At 44.6% G+C, this 17,294-nt stretch overlaps 1 protein-coding gene across 2 annotated transcripts in view; it reads left to right on the top strand.

Annotated features, from left to right (window-relative positions):
• The first annotated feature begins 1,363 nt into the window (after positions 1-1,363).
• Positions 1,364-17,294, top strand: part of LOC115120737 (fibrinogen C domain-containing protein 1-like) — a 241,946-nt gene continuing 226,015 nt past the window's right edge. Inside the window, exons 1-2 of one of the 2 annotated variants that reach the window (XM_029649723.2) lie at positions 1,364-1,784; positions 1,934-2,317. In XM_029649723.2, coding sequence (XP_029505583.1) covers positions 2,246-2,317 — 72 coding nt within the window. In that variant the 5' untranslated portion in view covers positions 1,364-1,784; positions 1,934-2,245. Of the gene's footprint in view, positions 2,318-17,294 lie in introns of both variants that reach the window. The other variant, XM_029649730.2, reaches the window with a different exon arrangement.

Raw genomic sequence — 17,294 nt, forward strand, 5'->3', positions numbered from 1 at the left:
CAGCCCAGTCAAAACTGTTCGCTGCTCTGGCCCCCCAATGGTGGAACAAACTCCCTCACGACGCCAGGACAGCGGAGTCAATCACCACCTTCCGGAGACACCTGAAACCCCACCTCTTTCAGGAATACCTAGGATAGGATAAAGTAATCCTTCTCACCCCCCTTAAAATATTTAGATGCACTATTGTAAAGTGGCTGTTCCACTGGATGTCTTAAGGTGAACGCACCAATTTGTAAGTCGCTCTGGATAAGAGCGTCTGCTAAATGACTTAAATGTTAAATGTAAATGATAGGAGAAAACTGAGCATGGATCAAGAACATTTTAGTCACTCCACAATACTGACCTAAATTAGGTTTGTGCAATAAGGCACTAAGGTAATACTGCATCATGCTATGGGTATGCTTGTCATCGGCAAAGGACTAGGGAGTTATTTAGGATAAAAGTGAATGGAAAAGAGCTAAGCACAAGCAAAATCCTAGAGGAAAACCTGGTTCAGTCTGCTTTACACAAGACACTGAGAGACAAATTCACCTTTCAGCAGGACAATAACCAAAAACACAAGGCCAAATGTACACTGTAGTTGCTTACCAAGAGGACATTGAATGTTCCTGAGTGGCCTAGTTACAATTTTGACTTAAATCGTCTTGAAAATCTATGGCAATGATCAACAACCAACTTGACAGGGCTTGAATAATATTTTAAAGAATAATGGGCAAGTATTGTAAAATCCAGCTATGCAAAGCTCTTAGAGACTTACCCAAAAACACTCACAGCTGTAATCACTGCCAAAGGTGATTATAAAATATTGACTCACGGGGTTGAATACTTAATTAATCAAGATATATTAGTGTTTTATTTATTAATTTTTATCATCAAATGTTTTTTTCACTTTGACCTTACATAATATTGTGTGTGGAACTTTGACAAAAAGGACAAGTAAATACATTTTATTCTTACTTTTCAACATAAGGTGAATGCACCAATTTGTAAGTCGCTCTGGATAAGAGCGTCTGCTAAATGACTTAAATGTAAATGTAAATGTAAATAACAAAATGTGTAAAAAATCAAGTAGTCTGAATAATTTCTGAAGGCAGTGTACATGCTATAAACATAGCCAAACTGTGTCCTACTATGTTTAATATCTAATCCATGTAATAACCTGTTATCAGAGTTAGGTAGCAAACAAATGTAGGTTATGCTGCATATGGTACATATATTTTGTTCATCCACATGCTGTGAAAAATAAGTAGCTTACGTTAATCAGGCAACGACATGCTTTTGCTTCAACCCAGATGTTTCATCTGTAGCCTGTTGGTAGCAACACAACAATTAGAAGGCAGCGACAGAGGCACAGCACCAGCCAGATGCGCGCGGAGGGCACAGCAGAACAGTCGAGCAGAACGAGAGCATGGTGGAACGCGCTTCGCGCACGGAGGGGAACGCGCTGATTGACAGCTTCGGAGGCACGGAGCGCCCCACGCCGCACACGAACCGAGCCCGCTAATCTGCCTGAACGGCACTTGGCAAAAGCATCTGTGCGAAATAACCATCCTCATGCATATCAGCTACTAAACTGCCGCTGACCGGAGCCTTGCAGTCATCACTCAATTGTGGGAAGAAATCAACCCCACCACATAGCAATGTAGCGGGCGATAGGCTATTGCACTGTACCTTGGCTTTATCCTTTTCACTCAAAACGGGGCAGTCTGGAAGTAACTAAAAATTTGTTTTTTTACTTCTTCAATACTGAGGATAACACATTCTTGGCACTTGCTGAACGATTGGTGAGAGCAGTTCTGTAAGGAGAGCGCTAATGAGGTTTTTTTAGTAGACACATTTATTTGGAATATATTCCTGCTATCCAAGTGACCTTTTCATTGGATTCTCTGTTCATTTTCTCACTTGGACTTTCTTTGATCTCTGATTGTTATAGGTTGTTGCCTGTCGAAGGTAACGGACAAAATTAACCGAATTTACAACCCAGAGAGGCAAAGAAGTTCAGGTCTGTGCGTTGGGTATGAGCTCACAATGTGTGTGGCTGTAGCTTCCCCATTACTCCTTCTAGAACCGTAGCCAGCCCGTGTGGTCGAGAAGTAGTTTAGCTTCTCTCTCCCTCTGTACGTGAACACTTAGAGCTAACACCCCGTTCTATGGAGTAGATCGTCCGGAAAGAGACTAATAGAGCGTTCTCCTTTCCCCCCGCCTGGTACCAACAGGCGGCTTTGGTCTAAAGGTTCTCCGGAGAATGGTAAATGACCGACGGGGAATCATGAACAGCACTTCGGAACTCGAAGATGGACCACGGCATAAAAACCAGGTACGTGGGAAGCCTCCATGTAACCCTTTTCCCAGGGCAGCTGTACGTTGTAAGGCTTTATAGGTTTTGCATAGAGCGCCAGACAGGCAGTTGCACCTTTGGCGCAGGATTTCATGTTCCTCCCGCGGGAAGCGAAGCCCTGTTGTATTTTTGGGGCAGCGCTCTGTTCTGTGGGAGTAGCGCCGCGGAGCTCCCCTCTCTCCCCAGCGGCCTCTCCACTCTCTCCCCAGCGGTCTCTCCCCTCGCTCTGGCACTTCTTGTTCCTGTCACAGTTTGTAACCCAGCTTCGATCAAGTGGGGGGCTAATAGGTTATTTTTTCCCCCTAACGCAAGCCTCGGAAGATACGGTGATATTATCTCCAGTCGGAATTGCTTTACTGATCGAGAAAAAGGCGAGAAAAGGGGAAGAGATTTTGGACCCCTTGGACAGTGTGATATTGTCTTTTCCATCTCCGAATTATATACGGTAGATGTGGAATTCATCTGCTGGGCTGGTCGTGCATCGCCCCCCCCCCCCCTATTATGTTTCTACCTAGTTAAAGCTAATTAGATTAATTATGTTCAAACGTGCTGTCGTGATCTTTCCTAAGTGTCCTAAGGGTTAAGGGACACATTTGCTAGCTCATTTCTATGAAAGACCGACGGAGAAAACGCCTAGTAGTCTGACCACGCAGTTCAGATGAATGGAGATGTACGCGGACGTGCGCTGTGTTGCGGGCGGTCAAGATCATTTTGGGGAATAGTTCATGTGTGATCGCAAGGTCAGTGCAAGGTAATATAGTGACGGGGGACGCTAGGGCTGTAGATGAGGTGATGGAGACAGTAGCGGTGCGTGGGGAAAAGCCAAGACAGTAAAAAAGCCATATTACAACCTATGTTGTGATAATTGCGTTGTTTGCGCTATAGCATATTAATTCATACGCCACCCTGATATACAATAAATCCGTGACAACAAAATGACAACAGTCACACAGTGGCGTAATACATTAAACTAAACATACGTTTGTTTCATCACAAAACTGGAGAGGAACATATGTCTGAAGTCCACCAAGCAAATATTGCATGTAACAAACAGTTATATCACCTGCAGCATGGTCAAGTAGGTTATTGTTTTTGACAGTTTACTAATCAACTACTGATTTAGAACCACGGAGTTAACACAAATCAGCACAAAGACAACAGGAGCACTGCCTCCGCTATTTGAGCACCATTTCAAATTCAAAATGTAAACATCATCCAATCAACAAGGCTCTAAATGCTTAGTTTAATATACTGAAAACAAACTTAAAAATACCAAAAACAATTTACTCCAATCAATGTTGCTAAATATCACATGGCTGTCCATGGTACTGATTTCTCTGTTCCTCTGTGTGTGTGTGTGTGTGTGTGTGTGTGTGTGTGTGTGTGTGTGTGTGTGTGTGTGTGTGTGTGTGTGTGTGTGTGTGTGTGTGTAAAAAATTTTTTTTTACTCAACCTACTTGAAGACTTGTTGAACTCCAATGCTAACCTCCTCTCTTTCATGTTGGAAAACGGTATATGGCCCTGTCACACCATATACTTTTAGTTTTTGTGTTCATAGCTAAAATGCTTGCTAGCTTAACTTCCTCCCATGGGCAACAATGGGCCAGCTAAGTTAGCTAGCTACTTAAGGTGGGACTACTTGGCTACATATTGAACTCACAACGTACACATGACCAAAGGTATATGAACACCTGCAAGTCGAACATCTCATTCCAAAATCATCGGCATTAATGATGAGTTGGTCCCCCCTTTGCTGCTATAACAGCCTTCACTCTTCTGGGAAGACTTTCCACTAGATGTTGGAGCATTACTGCGGGGACTTGCTTCCATTCAGCCACAGGAGCATTAGTGAGGTTGGGCACTGATGTTGGGTGATTAGGCCTGGCTTGCAGTCAGCGTTCCAATTAATCCCAAAGGTGTTCGATGTGGTTGAAGTCAGGGCTCTGTGCAGGCCAGTCAAGTTCTTCCACACCGATTTCTACAAACCATTTCTGTATGGGCTTCGCTTTGTGCACGGGACATTGTCACGCTGAAACAGGAAAGGGCTTTCCCCAAACTGTTGCCACAAAGCTGGAAGCACAGAATCGTCTAGAATGTCATTGTGTGCTGTAGCGTTAAGATTTCCCTTCACTGGAACTAAGGGGCCCGAACCATGAAAAACAGCCTCAGACTAATATTCCTCCTGCACCAAACTTTACAGTTGGCGCTATGCATTGGAGCATTCTCCTAGCATCCACCAAACCCAGAATCGCCCGTCGGCTGCCAGATTGTGAAGAGTGATTCAGTTCCCTGGAAAACGCATTTCCACTGCAGAGTCCAATGAAGGCGAGCTTTACACCACTCCAGCTAATGCTTGGCATTGCAAATGCTGATCTTAGGCTTGTGTGCGGCTGTTCGGCCATGGAAACCCATTTCATGAAGCTCCCGACAAACAGTTCTTGACGTTGCTTCCAGAGGCAGTTTGGAACACGGTAGTGAGTGTTGCAAAATAGGACAGATCATTTCTACGCGCTGTGCACTTCAGCACTCGGCGGGCCCGTTCTGTGAGCCTATGTGGCTACCACTTCGCGGCTAAGCCGTTGTTGCTCCTAGACATTTCCACTTCACAATAACAGCACTTACAGTTGACCCCTGCAGCTCTAGCAGGGCAGAAATTTGACGAACTGACTTGTTGGAAAGGTGGCATCCAGGTTGAAAGTCACTGAGCTCTTCAGTAAGGCCATTCTACTGCCAATGTTTGTCTATGAAGAGTGCATGGCTGTGTGCTCAATATTATTCACCTGTCAGCATCGGATGAGGCTGAAATAGCCAAATCCACTAATTTAAAGGACTGTCCACATACCTTTGTATATATAATGTATTCATTTATGGTTATATCAGGGAATAACGTCATAACCACATGTCCAAATCCCCATCTCCACCCATGGCTTAGGAAAGGGCCGATTTAACAAGCTGATGCAGGATATCAACACAAGCAGACCAGAAACAGACACATTTTTCAGAAGATTACATTTGGTTAAGAAAGTGATTTGATTGGTCTGAAGCCAAATCTAAATTGAAACTGAGCTATCTGTCCATTGGTCCCAGTCTCACTCCCGTCCGAGCCCATTTCGCACGCACACGTGAATTAGGTGCAATTGGCCATTGATTCCAAATGAGCAGGTCCACGCGTACGGACGCAGTCATGAATTCAGTCTTCCTCACAGAATCTCTCTCTCTCGCTCTCTCGCTCTCTCGCTCGCTCTCTCAAACAAACACAAACACACACACTCTTGTGTATGCACCTAAAACCCACAAATGTGTCTTGAAACCCACACACTCACGTTCTATGTGAAGTGCGTCGTGTGGTTGTTTAATGGGTTGGTTACAGAGCAGACCCACAGGGCTGGACACACATTATAGTATCACCACTGGGTGTTAGAATGGGGATCTTCTGGCAATGCTTAACAGTTACAGTGTCTATTAAGAGAACATCATGGTGAAAAAGAACACCTTTTCTGTCAGTATAGTCACACTCTATTTAAAGATGCAGCAATCCTATCCTCAGGTCAAAGATCAGGCCAAATCTATACCTTTCATCAGACATGGACCCATTATGGAGTACTTCGCTTTAGTAAAGACATAGGAAAGAATATTTGAATTATTTAAGGATAAAACATTTTGGCTACTACACTAGAAAATGAATTTAACACATACTGGACATAAACCTGCATAGCATAATATAACTAGTATAGTATAACTAGCACAATATAACGAGTATAATATAACTAGTATAGTATAACTTGTATAATATAACTAGTATTGTATAACTAGTGTTGTATAACTAGTATAATATAACTAGTACTGTATAACTAGTATAATATAACTAAAATAGAATAACAAGCATAATATAACTAGTATAATACAACTAGAGTAGTGCAACTAGTATAGTATCACTAGTATAGTATAACTAGTATAATATAACTAGAATGGTATTAACTAGTATAATATAACTAGAATGGTATAACTAGTATAATATAACTAGAATGGTATAACTAGTATAATATAACAAGTATAGAATAACTCGTATAATATAACTAGTATAGTATAACTAGTATAATTTAACAAGTATAGTATAACTAGCATAATATAGCTATTATATTATAACTAGTATAGTATAACTAGTATAATACAGCTATTATATTATAACTAGTATAGTATAACTAGTATAATACAGCTAGTATATTATAACTAGTATAGTATCACTAGTATAGTATAATTAGTATAATTGTCTACCGAAGTCGTTGCCTCTCCTTGTTCGGGCGGTGCTCGGCGTTCGACGTCACCGGTCTTCTAGCCATCATTGATCCTTTTTTAATTTTCCATTGGTTTTGTCTTGTCTTCCCACACACCTGTTTTCAATCCCATTCATTACCTGCTGTGTATTTAACCCTCTGTTTCCCCTCATGTCTTTGTCAGAGATTGTTTTATTGTCAGTGTTGTTATTTTGTTGTGTTGGTGCGCGACGGGTCCTCGTACCCATGTTTTTCCATGTCTGTACGTTTTAGTGTTATGGAGCATGTTCTGTTGACATTTATTAAAAGTCTCCATTTACACTTAATTTTGACTCTCCTGCGCCTGACTTCCCTGCCACCTATACACACGACGCTGACAATAATATGATTAGAATAGTATAACTAGTATAATATAACTTGAATAGGATAACTAGTATAGTATAACTTGTGTAATAAAACTAGCATAATATAACTAGTATAATACAACTAGTATAGTATAACGAGTACAATATAACTAGTATAATATAACTAGAATAGTATAACTAGTGTAATATATACTAGTATAGTATAACTAGTATAATATGCACAGTCTAATATATCTAGTAAAGTATAACTAGTATAATATAACTAGTATAATACAACTACAATAGTATAACTCTTATAATATAACTATTTTAAAATAACTAGTACAGTGTAATAGTATAGTATAATAGTATAATCCCCTTAACACTAATACACACTCTAAAAGCACACAACACATACTGTACACCCACATTTATTCACGCATACACCACACCCCTAACTAGAAGCAGTGGTGGAACAATGTCTCTATCTCTCTCTCTCACACACACACACACACACACACACACACACACACACACACACACACACACACACACACACACACACACACACACACACACACACACACACACACAGGGGATGAGATCTCATTGAGGCCCGGTAAGGATTTGCCATCTCTCTATGGGAACCATGGTAATCAATAATGTTTTCTGAAAGCACAGAACATTCTGTAGAGAAGAGAGGAGTGTGTACACGAGGAGAATACCACTGTAGTTCACCTTTACCCCCCCGGAACATACACACAAACACACACTCCCACACAGACTAGCTGTGCCACAACAAACTAACACTAGAGGGCTCAAACTTCTATCATTCAGTCACCCTTCCTCTCCTTCCTCTATCCACCTGTTCTCCCTCCCCTCTCTCTCTCTCTCTCTCTCTCTCCTCTCTCTCTTTCCTCCTCTCTCATCTCTTTCACTCTTTATTTCTCTCTCTGTGTCTCTCTATCTATACAGTGTATATATATATATATATATATATATATATATATATATATATATATATATATATTAGGGATCAATATATATATATATATATATCCTGTACTCTGTGAAGCATTTATTTGAGCTGCAATTTCTGAGGCTGGTAACTCTAATGAACTTATCCTCTGCAGCAGTGGTAACTCTGGGTCTTCCTTTCCTGTGGCAGTCCTCATGAGAGCCAATTTCATCATAGCACTTGATGGTTTTTGCGACTGCACTTGATGAAACTTTCAAAGTTCTTGACATTTTCTGGATTGACTGACCTTCATGTCTTAAAGTAATGATGGACTGTCGTTTCTCTTTGCTTATTTGAGCTGTTCTTGCCATAACACAGACTTGGTCTTTTATCAAATAGAGCTATCTTCTGTATACCAACCCTTCAAATGATTGGTTCAAACACATTTAGAAGGAAAGTTTTTTTAACAAGGCACACCTGTTAATTGAAATGCATTCCAGGTTACTACATCATGAAGCTGGGTGAGAGAATGCCAAGACCATGCAAAGCTGCCATCAAGGCAAAGGATGGCTACTTTGAATAATCTCAAATGTAAAATATAATTTGATTTAACACGTTTTGCTTACTACATGATTCCATATGTGTTATTTCATAGTTTGATGTCATCATTATTATTCTACAATGTAGAAAATAGTAAAAATAAAGAAAAACCGTGGAATGAGTAGGTGTGTCCAAACCTTTGACTGGTACTGTAACAAACATTAAGAACACTTGCTCTGTCCATGCCATAGACTGACCAGGTGAATTCAGGTCAAAACTTTGATCCCTAATGGATGTTAAATCCACTTCAATCAGTGTAGATGAAGGGAAGGAGACAAGTTAAAGAATGATTTTTCAGCCTTGAGACATATATTGTTTATATGAGCCATTCAGAGGGTGAAAAGGCAAGACAAAATATTTAAGTGCCTTTGAAGGGGATATGGTAGTAGGTGCCAGGCGCACCGGTTTGTGTCAAGGACAGCAACGCTTTTCACGCTCAACAGTTTCCCGTATGTATCAAGAATGGTCCATCACCCAAAGAACAGCCAGCCAACTTGACACAACTGTGAGAAGCATATACTGTATATTTTTTAGCATTCATTAATGTCTCTCCGTCTGGACAGAATATTCCTGGGGAGTGAAACATGCCAAAACTTGTTGTTTTTGGTGAAGTTCATCCATTACACCAGCAGATGTATTTAGGCTGGTGTAGGGGAAATGGACCTATGTGTGCGTGCTGGATGGGGGGCTGGCCCAGCTTAGCTGGGTTTGTTTTTGCTTAACCTATCCAGCTAATGAACCTGCTGAGGTACACAATCACACCCGCATACGCACAAACACACACACAACCTTAAAACACATACAAATTTGATGTTTGGAACAACTTTGAAATATGACGTTTGAGAAACATGGCTGAACATCTAATTCTGACATGACTGTGAGAGCATGTAGGTTTATGCTTCTGCAGCTGTGTCTGAATGTGTGAGCAACCGTGTCAGAGTGTTAGAAGGTGTGTCAAGGTATTTGAGAGGTTTGTTAATGTGTGTCTCCTGCTCTATGTGAACGTGTGTGTGTTCAATCAAACCATGGTCTAGAGGGAGGGGTTTGTTAAGTTTATCGAGGCAAAGCAAACCTTCAGACTTAAATAAACCCCTCCAATTCACCTCAACTATTATGGATGTGTACCATTATGGATTCTAAAGCATTTCATCATAGCTGGGATATTTTAGAATGACACTGTGAATTCTTTAAATATTTTCATATGTTTGAGGTATTTTTAGATCATTAACAATTTGATCTCTAGTGGTACTGACAGTGATATTTTGATAAGCTAAGTACAGTAGGTTTATTGTTATTGTGAAATTGTAACTTGTGGGACGATGGTAGAGTCATTTGGCCCTGGTTTCGCCCGAGGGAGTGTGCTTAGTTATTTCTTGTCTCTCTGGATGGAAATATGTGCATGCTACTGTGTTGTGTGTATGAGCTGCAGATGACAACATAATTCACTTATTTTCTTTTGCCTTGTTCTTCTGTATGTCCTTATTACGTCCCACTCTCTTACTTTTCTCCCATTGCTTTCTCTCACTGTTTCTCTCTGTACTTACATGGCAAGGTTGAGCCGAAGCCTTGAGAGAGGAAGAGAAAGACAGAAAGAAAGTGAGAGAGAATGAGAGAGAGAGATAGGTAGTAGGCTAGCAGTTAAGAGCGTTGGGCCAGTAACTTGTTCGAATCCCCGAGCCAGTTAGGGGAAAATCTGTCGATGTGGCCTTGAGCAAGGCACTTAACCCTAATTGATCCTGTAAGTTGCTCTGAGAGCGTCTGCTAAATGACTCAAATATAGATAGATAGATGGATACAGGCAGATCCTAGTATTGTAGATATAGGCAGGATGGATGGATACAGGAAGATCCCAGTAGTGTAGAGATAGAGAGGATGGATGGATACAGGCAGATCCCAGTAGTGTAGAGATAGAGAGGATGGATACAGGCAGACCCCAGTAGTGTAGAGATAGAGAGGATGGATGGATACAGGCAGATCCCAGTAGCGTAGAGATAGAGAGGATGGATGGATACAGGCAGATCCCAGTAGTGTAGAGTTAGAGAGGATGGATGGACACAGGCAGATTCCAGTAGTGTAGAATTAGAGAGGATGGATGGATACAGGCAGATCCCAGTAGTGTAGAGTTAGAGAGGATGGATAAAGGCATATCCCAGTAGTGTAGAGATAGAGAGGATGGATAAAGGCAGATCCCAGTAGTGTAGATATAGAGAGGATGGATGGATACAGGCAGATCCCAGTAGTGTAGATATAGATAGAGAGGATGGATAAAGGCAGATCCCAGTAGTGTAGAGATAGAGAGGATGGATGGATACAGGCAGATCCCAGTAGTGTAGATATAGATAGAGAGGATGGATAAAGGCAGATCCCAGTAGTGTAGAGATAGAGAGGATGGATGGATACAGGCAGATCCCAGTAGTGTAGAGATAGAGAGGATGGATGGATACAGGCAGATCCCAGTAGTGTAGATATAGATAGAGAGGATGGATACAGGCAGATCCCAGTAGTGTAGAGATAGAGAGGATGGATGGATACAGGCAGATCAAATCAAATCAAATGTATTTATATCAGCTGATATCTCAAAGTGCTGTACAGACACCAAGCCTAAAACCCAAACAGCAAGCAATGCAGGTGTAGAAGCACGGTGGCTAGGAAAAACTCCTTAGAAAGGCCAAAACCTAGGAAGAAACCTAGAGAGGAACCAGGCTATGAGGGGTGGCCAGTTGTAACTCTCGTCTGTGGTGGAAGAAGAGGAGGACCAATGCGCAGCGTGGTAAGTGTTCATAGCTTTTAATGACGTAGTAGAACACTGAACAAAACAATAAATAACAAACGAACGGTCCTGTAAGGTGAAAGACAAAAACACTAAACAGGAAATAAGCACCCACAACCCAAAAGTGAAACCAGGCTACCTAAGTATGGTTCTCAATCAGGGACAACGATTGACAGCTGCCTCTGATTGAGAACCATACCAGGCCAAACACAGAAATCCCAAATCATAGAAAAAAGAACATAGACAACCTACCCAACTCACACCCTGACCATACTAAGACAAAGACATAACAAAATAACTAAGGTCAGAACGTGACACCAGTCCTCTTTTGGCTGTGCCGGGTGGAGATTATAACAGAACATGGCCAAGATGTTCAAATGTTCATAAATGACCAGCATGGTCAAATAATAATAATCACAGGCAGAACAGTTGAAACTGGAGCAGCAGCACAGCCAGGTGGACTGGGGACAGCAAGGAGTCATCATGCCAGGTAGTCCTGAGGCATGGTCCTAGGGCTCAGGTCTTCTGAGAGAGAGAAAGAAAGAGAGAATTAGAGAGAGCATACTTAAATTCACACAGGACACCGGATAAGACAGGAGAAGTACTCCAGATATAACAAACGGACCCTAGCCCCCCGACACAAACTACTGCAGCATAAATACTGGAGGCTGAGACAGGAGGGGTCAGGAGACACTGTGGCCCCATCCGATGATACCCCCGGACAGGGCCAAACAGGAAGGATATAACCCCACCCACTTTGCCAAAGCACAGCCCCCACACCACGACATCCCAGTAGTATGGAGATAGAGAGGATGGATGTATACAGGCAGATCCCAGTAGTGTAGAGATAAAGAGGATGGATGGATACAGGCAGATCCCAGTAGTGTAGAGTTAGAGAGGATGGATGGATACAGGCAGATCCCAGTAGTATAGAGATAGAGAGGATGGATGGATACAGGCAGATCCCAGTAGTGTAGAGTTAGAGAGGATGGATGGATACAGGCAGATCCCAGTAGTGTAGAGTTAGAGAGGATGGATGGATACAGGCAGATCCCAGTAGTGTAGAATTAGAGAGGATGGATGTATACAGGCAGATCCCAGTAGTGTAGAGTTAGAGAGGATGGATGGACACAGGCAGATCCCAGTAGTGTAGAGATAGAGAGGATGGATAAAGGCAGATCCCAGTAGTGTAGATATAGAGAGGATGGATGGATACAGGCAGATCCCAGTAGTGTAGATATAGATAGAGAGGATGGATACAGGCAGATCCCAGTAGTGTAGAGATAGAGAGGATGGATGGATACAGGCAGATCCCAGTAGTGTAGATATAGATAGAGAGGATGGATACAGGCAGATCCCAGTAGTGTAGATATAGATAGAGAGGATGGATAAAGGCAGATCCCAGTAGTGTAGAGATAGAGAGGATGGATGGATACAGGCAGATCCCAGTAGTGTAGATATAGATAGAGAGGATGGATACAGGCAGATCCCAGTAGTGTAGAGATAGAGAGGATGGATGGATACAGGCAGATCAAATCAAATCAAATGTATTTATATCAGCTGATATCTCAAAGTGCTGTACAGAAACCAAGCCTAAAACCCAAACAGCAAGCAATGCAGGTGTAGAAGCACGGTGGCTAGGAAAAACTCCCTAGAAAGGCCAAAACCTAGGAAGAAACCTAGAGAGGAACCAGGCTATGAGGGGTGGCCAGTTGTAACTCTCGTCTGTGGTGGAAGAAGAGGAGGACCAATGCGCAGTGTGGTAAGTGTTCATAGCTTTTAATGACGTAGTAGAACACTGAACAAAACAATAAATAACAAACGAACGGTCCTGTAAGGTGAAAGACAAAAACACTAAACAGGAAATAAGCACCCACAACCCAAAAGTGAAACCAGGCTACCTAAGTATGGTTCTCAATCAGGGACAACGATTGACAGCTGCCTCTGATTGAGAACCATACCAGGCCAAACACAGAAATCCCAAATCACAGAAAAAAGAACATAGACAACCTACCCAACTCACGCCCTGACCATACTAAGACAAAGACATAACAAAAGAACTAAGGTCAGAACGTGACACCAGTCCTCTTTTGGCTGTGCCGGGTGGAGATTATAACAGAACATGGCCAAGATGTTCAAATGTTCATAAATGACCAGCATGGTCAAATAATAATAATCACAGGCAGAACAGTTGAAACTGGAGCAGCAGCACAGCCAGGTGGACTGGGGACAGCAAGGAGTCATCATGCCAGGTAGTCCTGAGGCATGGTCCTAGGGCTCAGGTCGTCTGAGAGAGAGAAAGAAAGAGAGAATTAGAGAGAGCATACTTAAATTCACACAGGACACCGGATAAGACAGGAGAAGTACTCCAGATATAACAAACGGACCCTAGCCCCCCGACACAAACTACTGCAGCATAAATACTGGAGGCTGAGACAGGAGGGGTCAGGAGACACTGTGGCCCCATCCGATGATACCCCCGGACAGGGCCAAACAGGAAGGATATAACCCCACCCACTTTGCCAAAGCACAGCCCCCACATCCCAGTAGTATGGAGATAGAGAGGATGGATGGATACATGCAGATCCCAGTTGTATAGAGAGAGAGAGGATGGATGGATACAGGCAGATCCCAGTAGTGTAGATATAGAGATGATGGATGGATACAGGCAGATCCCAGTAGTGTAGATATAGAGAGGATGGATGGATACAGGCAGATCCCAGTAGTGTAGATATAGAGATGATGGATGGATACAGGCAGATCCCAGTAGTGTAGATATAGAGAGGATGGATGGATACAGGCAGATCCCAGTAGTGTAGATATAGAGAGGATGGATGGATACAGGCAGATCCCAGTAGTGTAGAGTATGAAACAGACACTGGACCAGAGACAGTGTGACAGTGATATACTGGGTTGAGCCTGGTAGCTCTGTCTGTCTAAACCAGCAGTGTCATCACTGTCGTCGAGGAAAGTTCAAACAGCTCTGGGACATGCAAACAGGAAACACACAGAATTATACAGTAGCTTGTATTGGTGTGTGTGTTCAGGGGAGCAGTGGTGAATGGAATGAGAAGAAAAGGGGTTATACCTCCTGAAGCTGCTACTGACAGATACATCAGGAGTTAGACCTGCTAGACAAGGTACAATATAGTTGAGAGTGAGAGACACTATTTTAATCATCAAAGACACTCAGTACCCTCCCCCCGCGCGCATGGGAAGGAAGTATTTTTTTTCCGTCATGAGCTTCCTTGCTCGGCATAGATATTTCAGCACAGACTTTTCCTGTTGTTTTTGCTCATCCAAAACCATGTGTGTTTGTGCACCAACATATTGTGAAAGTGCCTCCACATGTGTTTCTGCATTGTGTGTGGCTATACACAGTTTGCGTGCCTTTCTCTGCAGTCTGCACAGAGGGAGATGTTGTTTAGATTTCCTTGCTGTAATGGTTTTCCTCCTCTTCGTCTGAAGAGGAGGTGTAGCAAGGATCGGACCAAGATGCGGCGTGGTAAGTGTCCATGGTTGTTTATTTAAAAACATGAACTGAACACTCAATGAATACAAAACAATAACCGTGAACAAAACCGAAACAGTACCGTGTGGCGAACAAACACAGACACGGAAACACACAGTGAAACCCAGGCTACCTAAGTATGATTTTCAATCAGAGACAACTAATGACACCTGCCTCTGATTGAGAACCATACTAGGCCGAAACATAGAAATTCCCAAAACCTAGAAAAACAAACAGACAACCCACCCAACTCACGCCCTGACCATACTAAATAAATACAAAACAAAGGAAATTAAGGTCAGAACGTGACAGCCCCCCCCCCAAAGGTGCGGACTCCGGCCGCAAAACCTTGACCTATAGGGGAGGGTCTGGGTGGGCGTCTGTCCGCGGTGGCGGTTCTGGCGCAGGACGCGGACCCCACTTCAACATCGTCTTAGTCCGCCTTATTGTCCGCCTCCGTGGCTTTCTCACCATGGCCACCCCTCTCAATGACCCCACTGGACAGAGGGGCAGCTCGGGACAGAGGGGCAGAAGCTCTGGACAGAGGGGCAGGGGCTCGGGACAGAGGGGCAGGGGCTCGGGACAGAGGGGCAGGGGCTCGGGACAGAGGGGCAGGGGCTCGGGACAGAGGGGCAGGGGCTCTGGCGCCTCTGGGCTGAGGGGCTCGGGACAGAGGGGCAGGGGCTCTGGCGCCTCTGGGCTGAGGGGCTCGGGACAGAGGGGCAGGGGCTCTGGCGCCTCTGGGCTGAGGGGCTCGGGACAGAGGGGCAGGGGCTCTGGCGCCTCTGGGCTGAGGGGCTCTGGCGCCTCTGGGCTGAGGGGCTCTGGCGCCTCTGGGCTGAGGGGCTCTGGCGCCTCTGGGCTGAGGGGCTCTGGCGCCTCTGGGCTGAGGGGCTCTGGCGCCTCTGGGCTGAGGGGCTCTGGCGCCTCTGGGCTGAGGGGCTCCGGCAGCGGCGCCGGACGCTGTGGCGCCGGACAGGCGGGAGGCTCCGGCAGCGGCGCCGGACAGGCGGGAGGCTCCGGCAGCGGCGCCGGACAGGCGGGACGCTCCGGCAGCGGCGCCGGACAGGCGGGAGGCTCCGGCAGCGGCGCCGGACAGGCGGGAGGCTCCGGCAGCGGCGCCGGACAGGCGGGAGGCTCCGGCAGCGGCGGCGGACAGGCGGGAGGCTCCGGCAGCGGCGCCGGACAGGCGGGACGCTCCGGCAGCGGCGCCGGACAGACGGGAGACTGCGGCAGCGGCGCCGGACAGGCGGGACGCTCCGGCAGCGGCGCCGGACAGGCGGGAGGCTCCGGCAGCGGCGCCGGACAGGCAGGACGCTCCGGCAGCGGCGCCGGACAGGCGGGACCACCTGCAGGGAGGAGACAGAGAGACAGCCTGGTGCGTGGGGCTGCCACAGGAACCACCAGGCTGGGGAGACCTTCAGGAGGCTTGGTGTTAGGAGGAGCCTGAAGGACCGGGCTGTGGGGGAGCACTGGAGCTCTGGTGCGCAACCTTGGCACCACTTCCCCAGGCTGGACAACTACTCTAGCTGGCCGCTGTGGTTGCTGCTGCTGCTGCTGTCGTCGCTGCTGTTTTTTACCACGCCGCTCGGTCCTTGGTGGGTGGGTGATTCTGTAATGGTTTTCCTCCTCTTCGTCTGAAGAGGTAAGTGTCCATGGTTGTTTATTTAAAAACATGCACTGAACACTCAATGAATACAAAACAATAACCGTGAACAAAACCGAAACAGTACCGTGTGGCGAACAAACACAGACACGGAAACAATCACCCACAAACACACAGTGAAACCCAGGCTACCTAAGTATGATTCTCAATCAGAGACAACTAATGACACCTGCCTCTGATTGAGAACCATACTAGGCCGAAACATAGAAATTCCCAAAACCTAGAAAAACAAACATAGACAACCCACCCAACTCACGCCCTGACCATACTAAATAAATACAAAACAAAGGAAATTAAGGTCAGAACGTGACACTTGCTTGAGTTTTTGCATCTGCAGTAGAGGAGCATTGTTTTTAATGACATGTATAAAATGTGCTCTACAGGTCCTGTGTGTGCAGTTAATAGAAGATATCCTGTTATTGGACCATTCAAAACAACTGTTTCTGATAGCATCTGTATCCAGCGGCATCAGAACGTATCTATAATGGAAAGAGAGAGAGAGGGATGGAGAGAGTCTTTTTTAAAAAGCAAGGAATAGAATATAGGAGTGTACAAAAGGAGCCTAAGTGGAAAAGGGAATGGAGAGAAAAAGTGTATCTGCATGAGGTATGGAGTTCAATCATCTTGATAGACACCTGGCAGGACTATATTTCAGACAGATTGGTTTATATCTCCATTTCCGCATCCCAAATGGCACCCTATTCCCTATGTAGCCCTATGTGCCCTGGTCAAAAGTAGTTTACTATATAGGAAATAGGGTGCTACTTGGGACAAAGTCCATATCAGTGCAGTGAGAAGTGTCCAATTTCCTTGAGGTGATTTCAATCTGGCTG

Source organism: Oncorhynchus nerka, linkage group LG4 (genome assembly GCF_034236695.1).
Source record: "Oncorhynchus nerka isolate Pitt River linkage group LG4, Oner_Uvic_2.0, whole genome shotgun sequence".
Lineage (NCBI taxonomy): Eukaryota > Metazoa > Chordata > Actinopteri > Salmoniformes > Salmonidae > Oncorhynchus > Oncorhynchus nerka.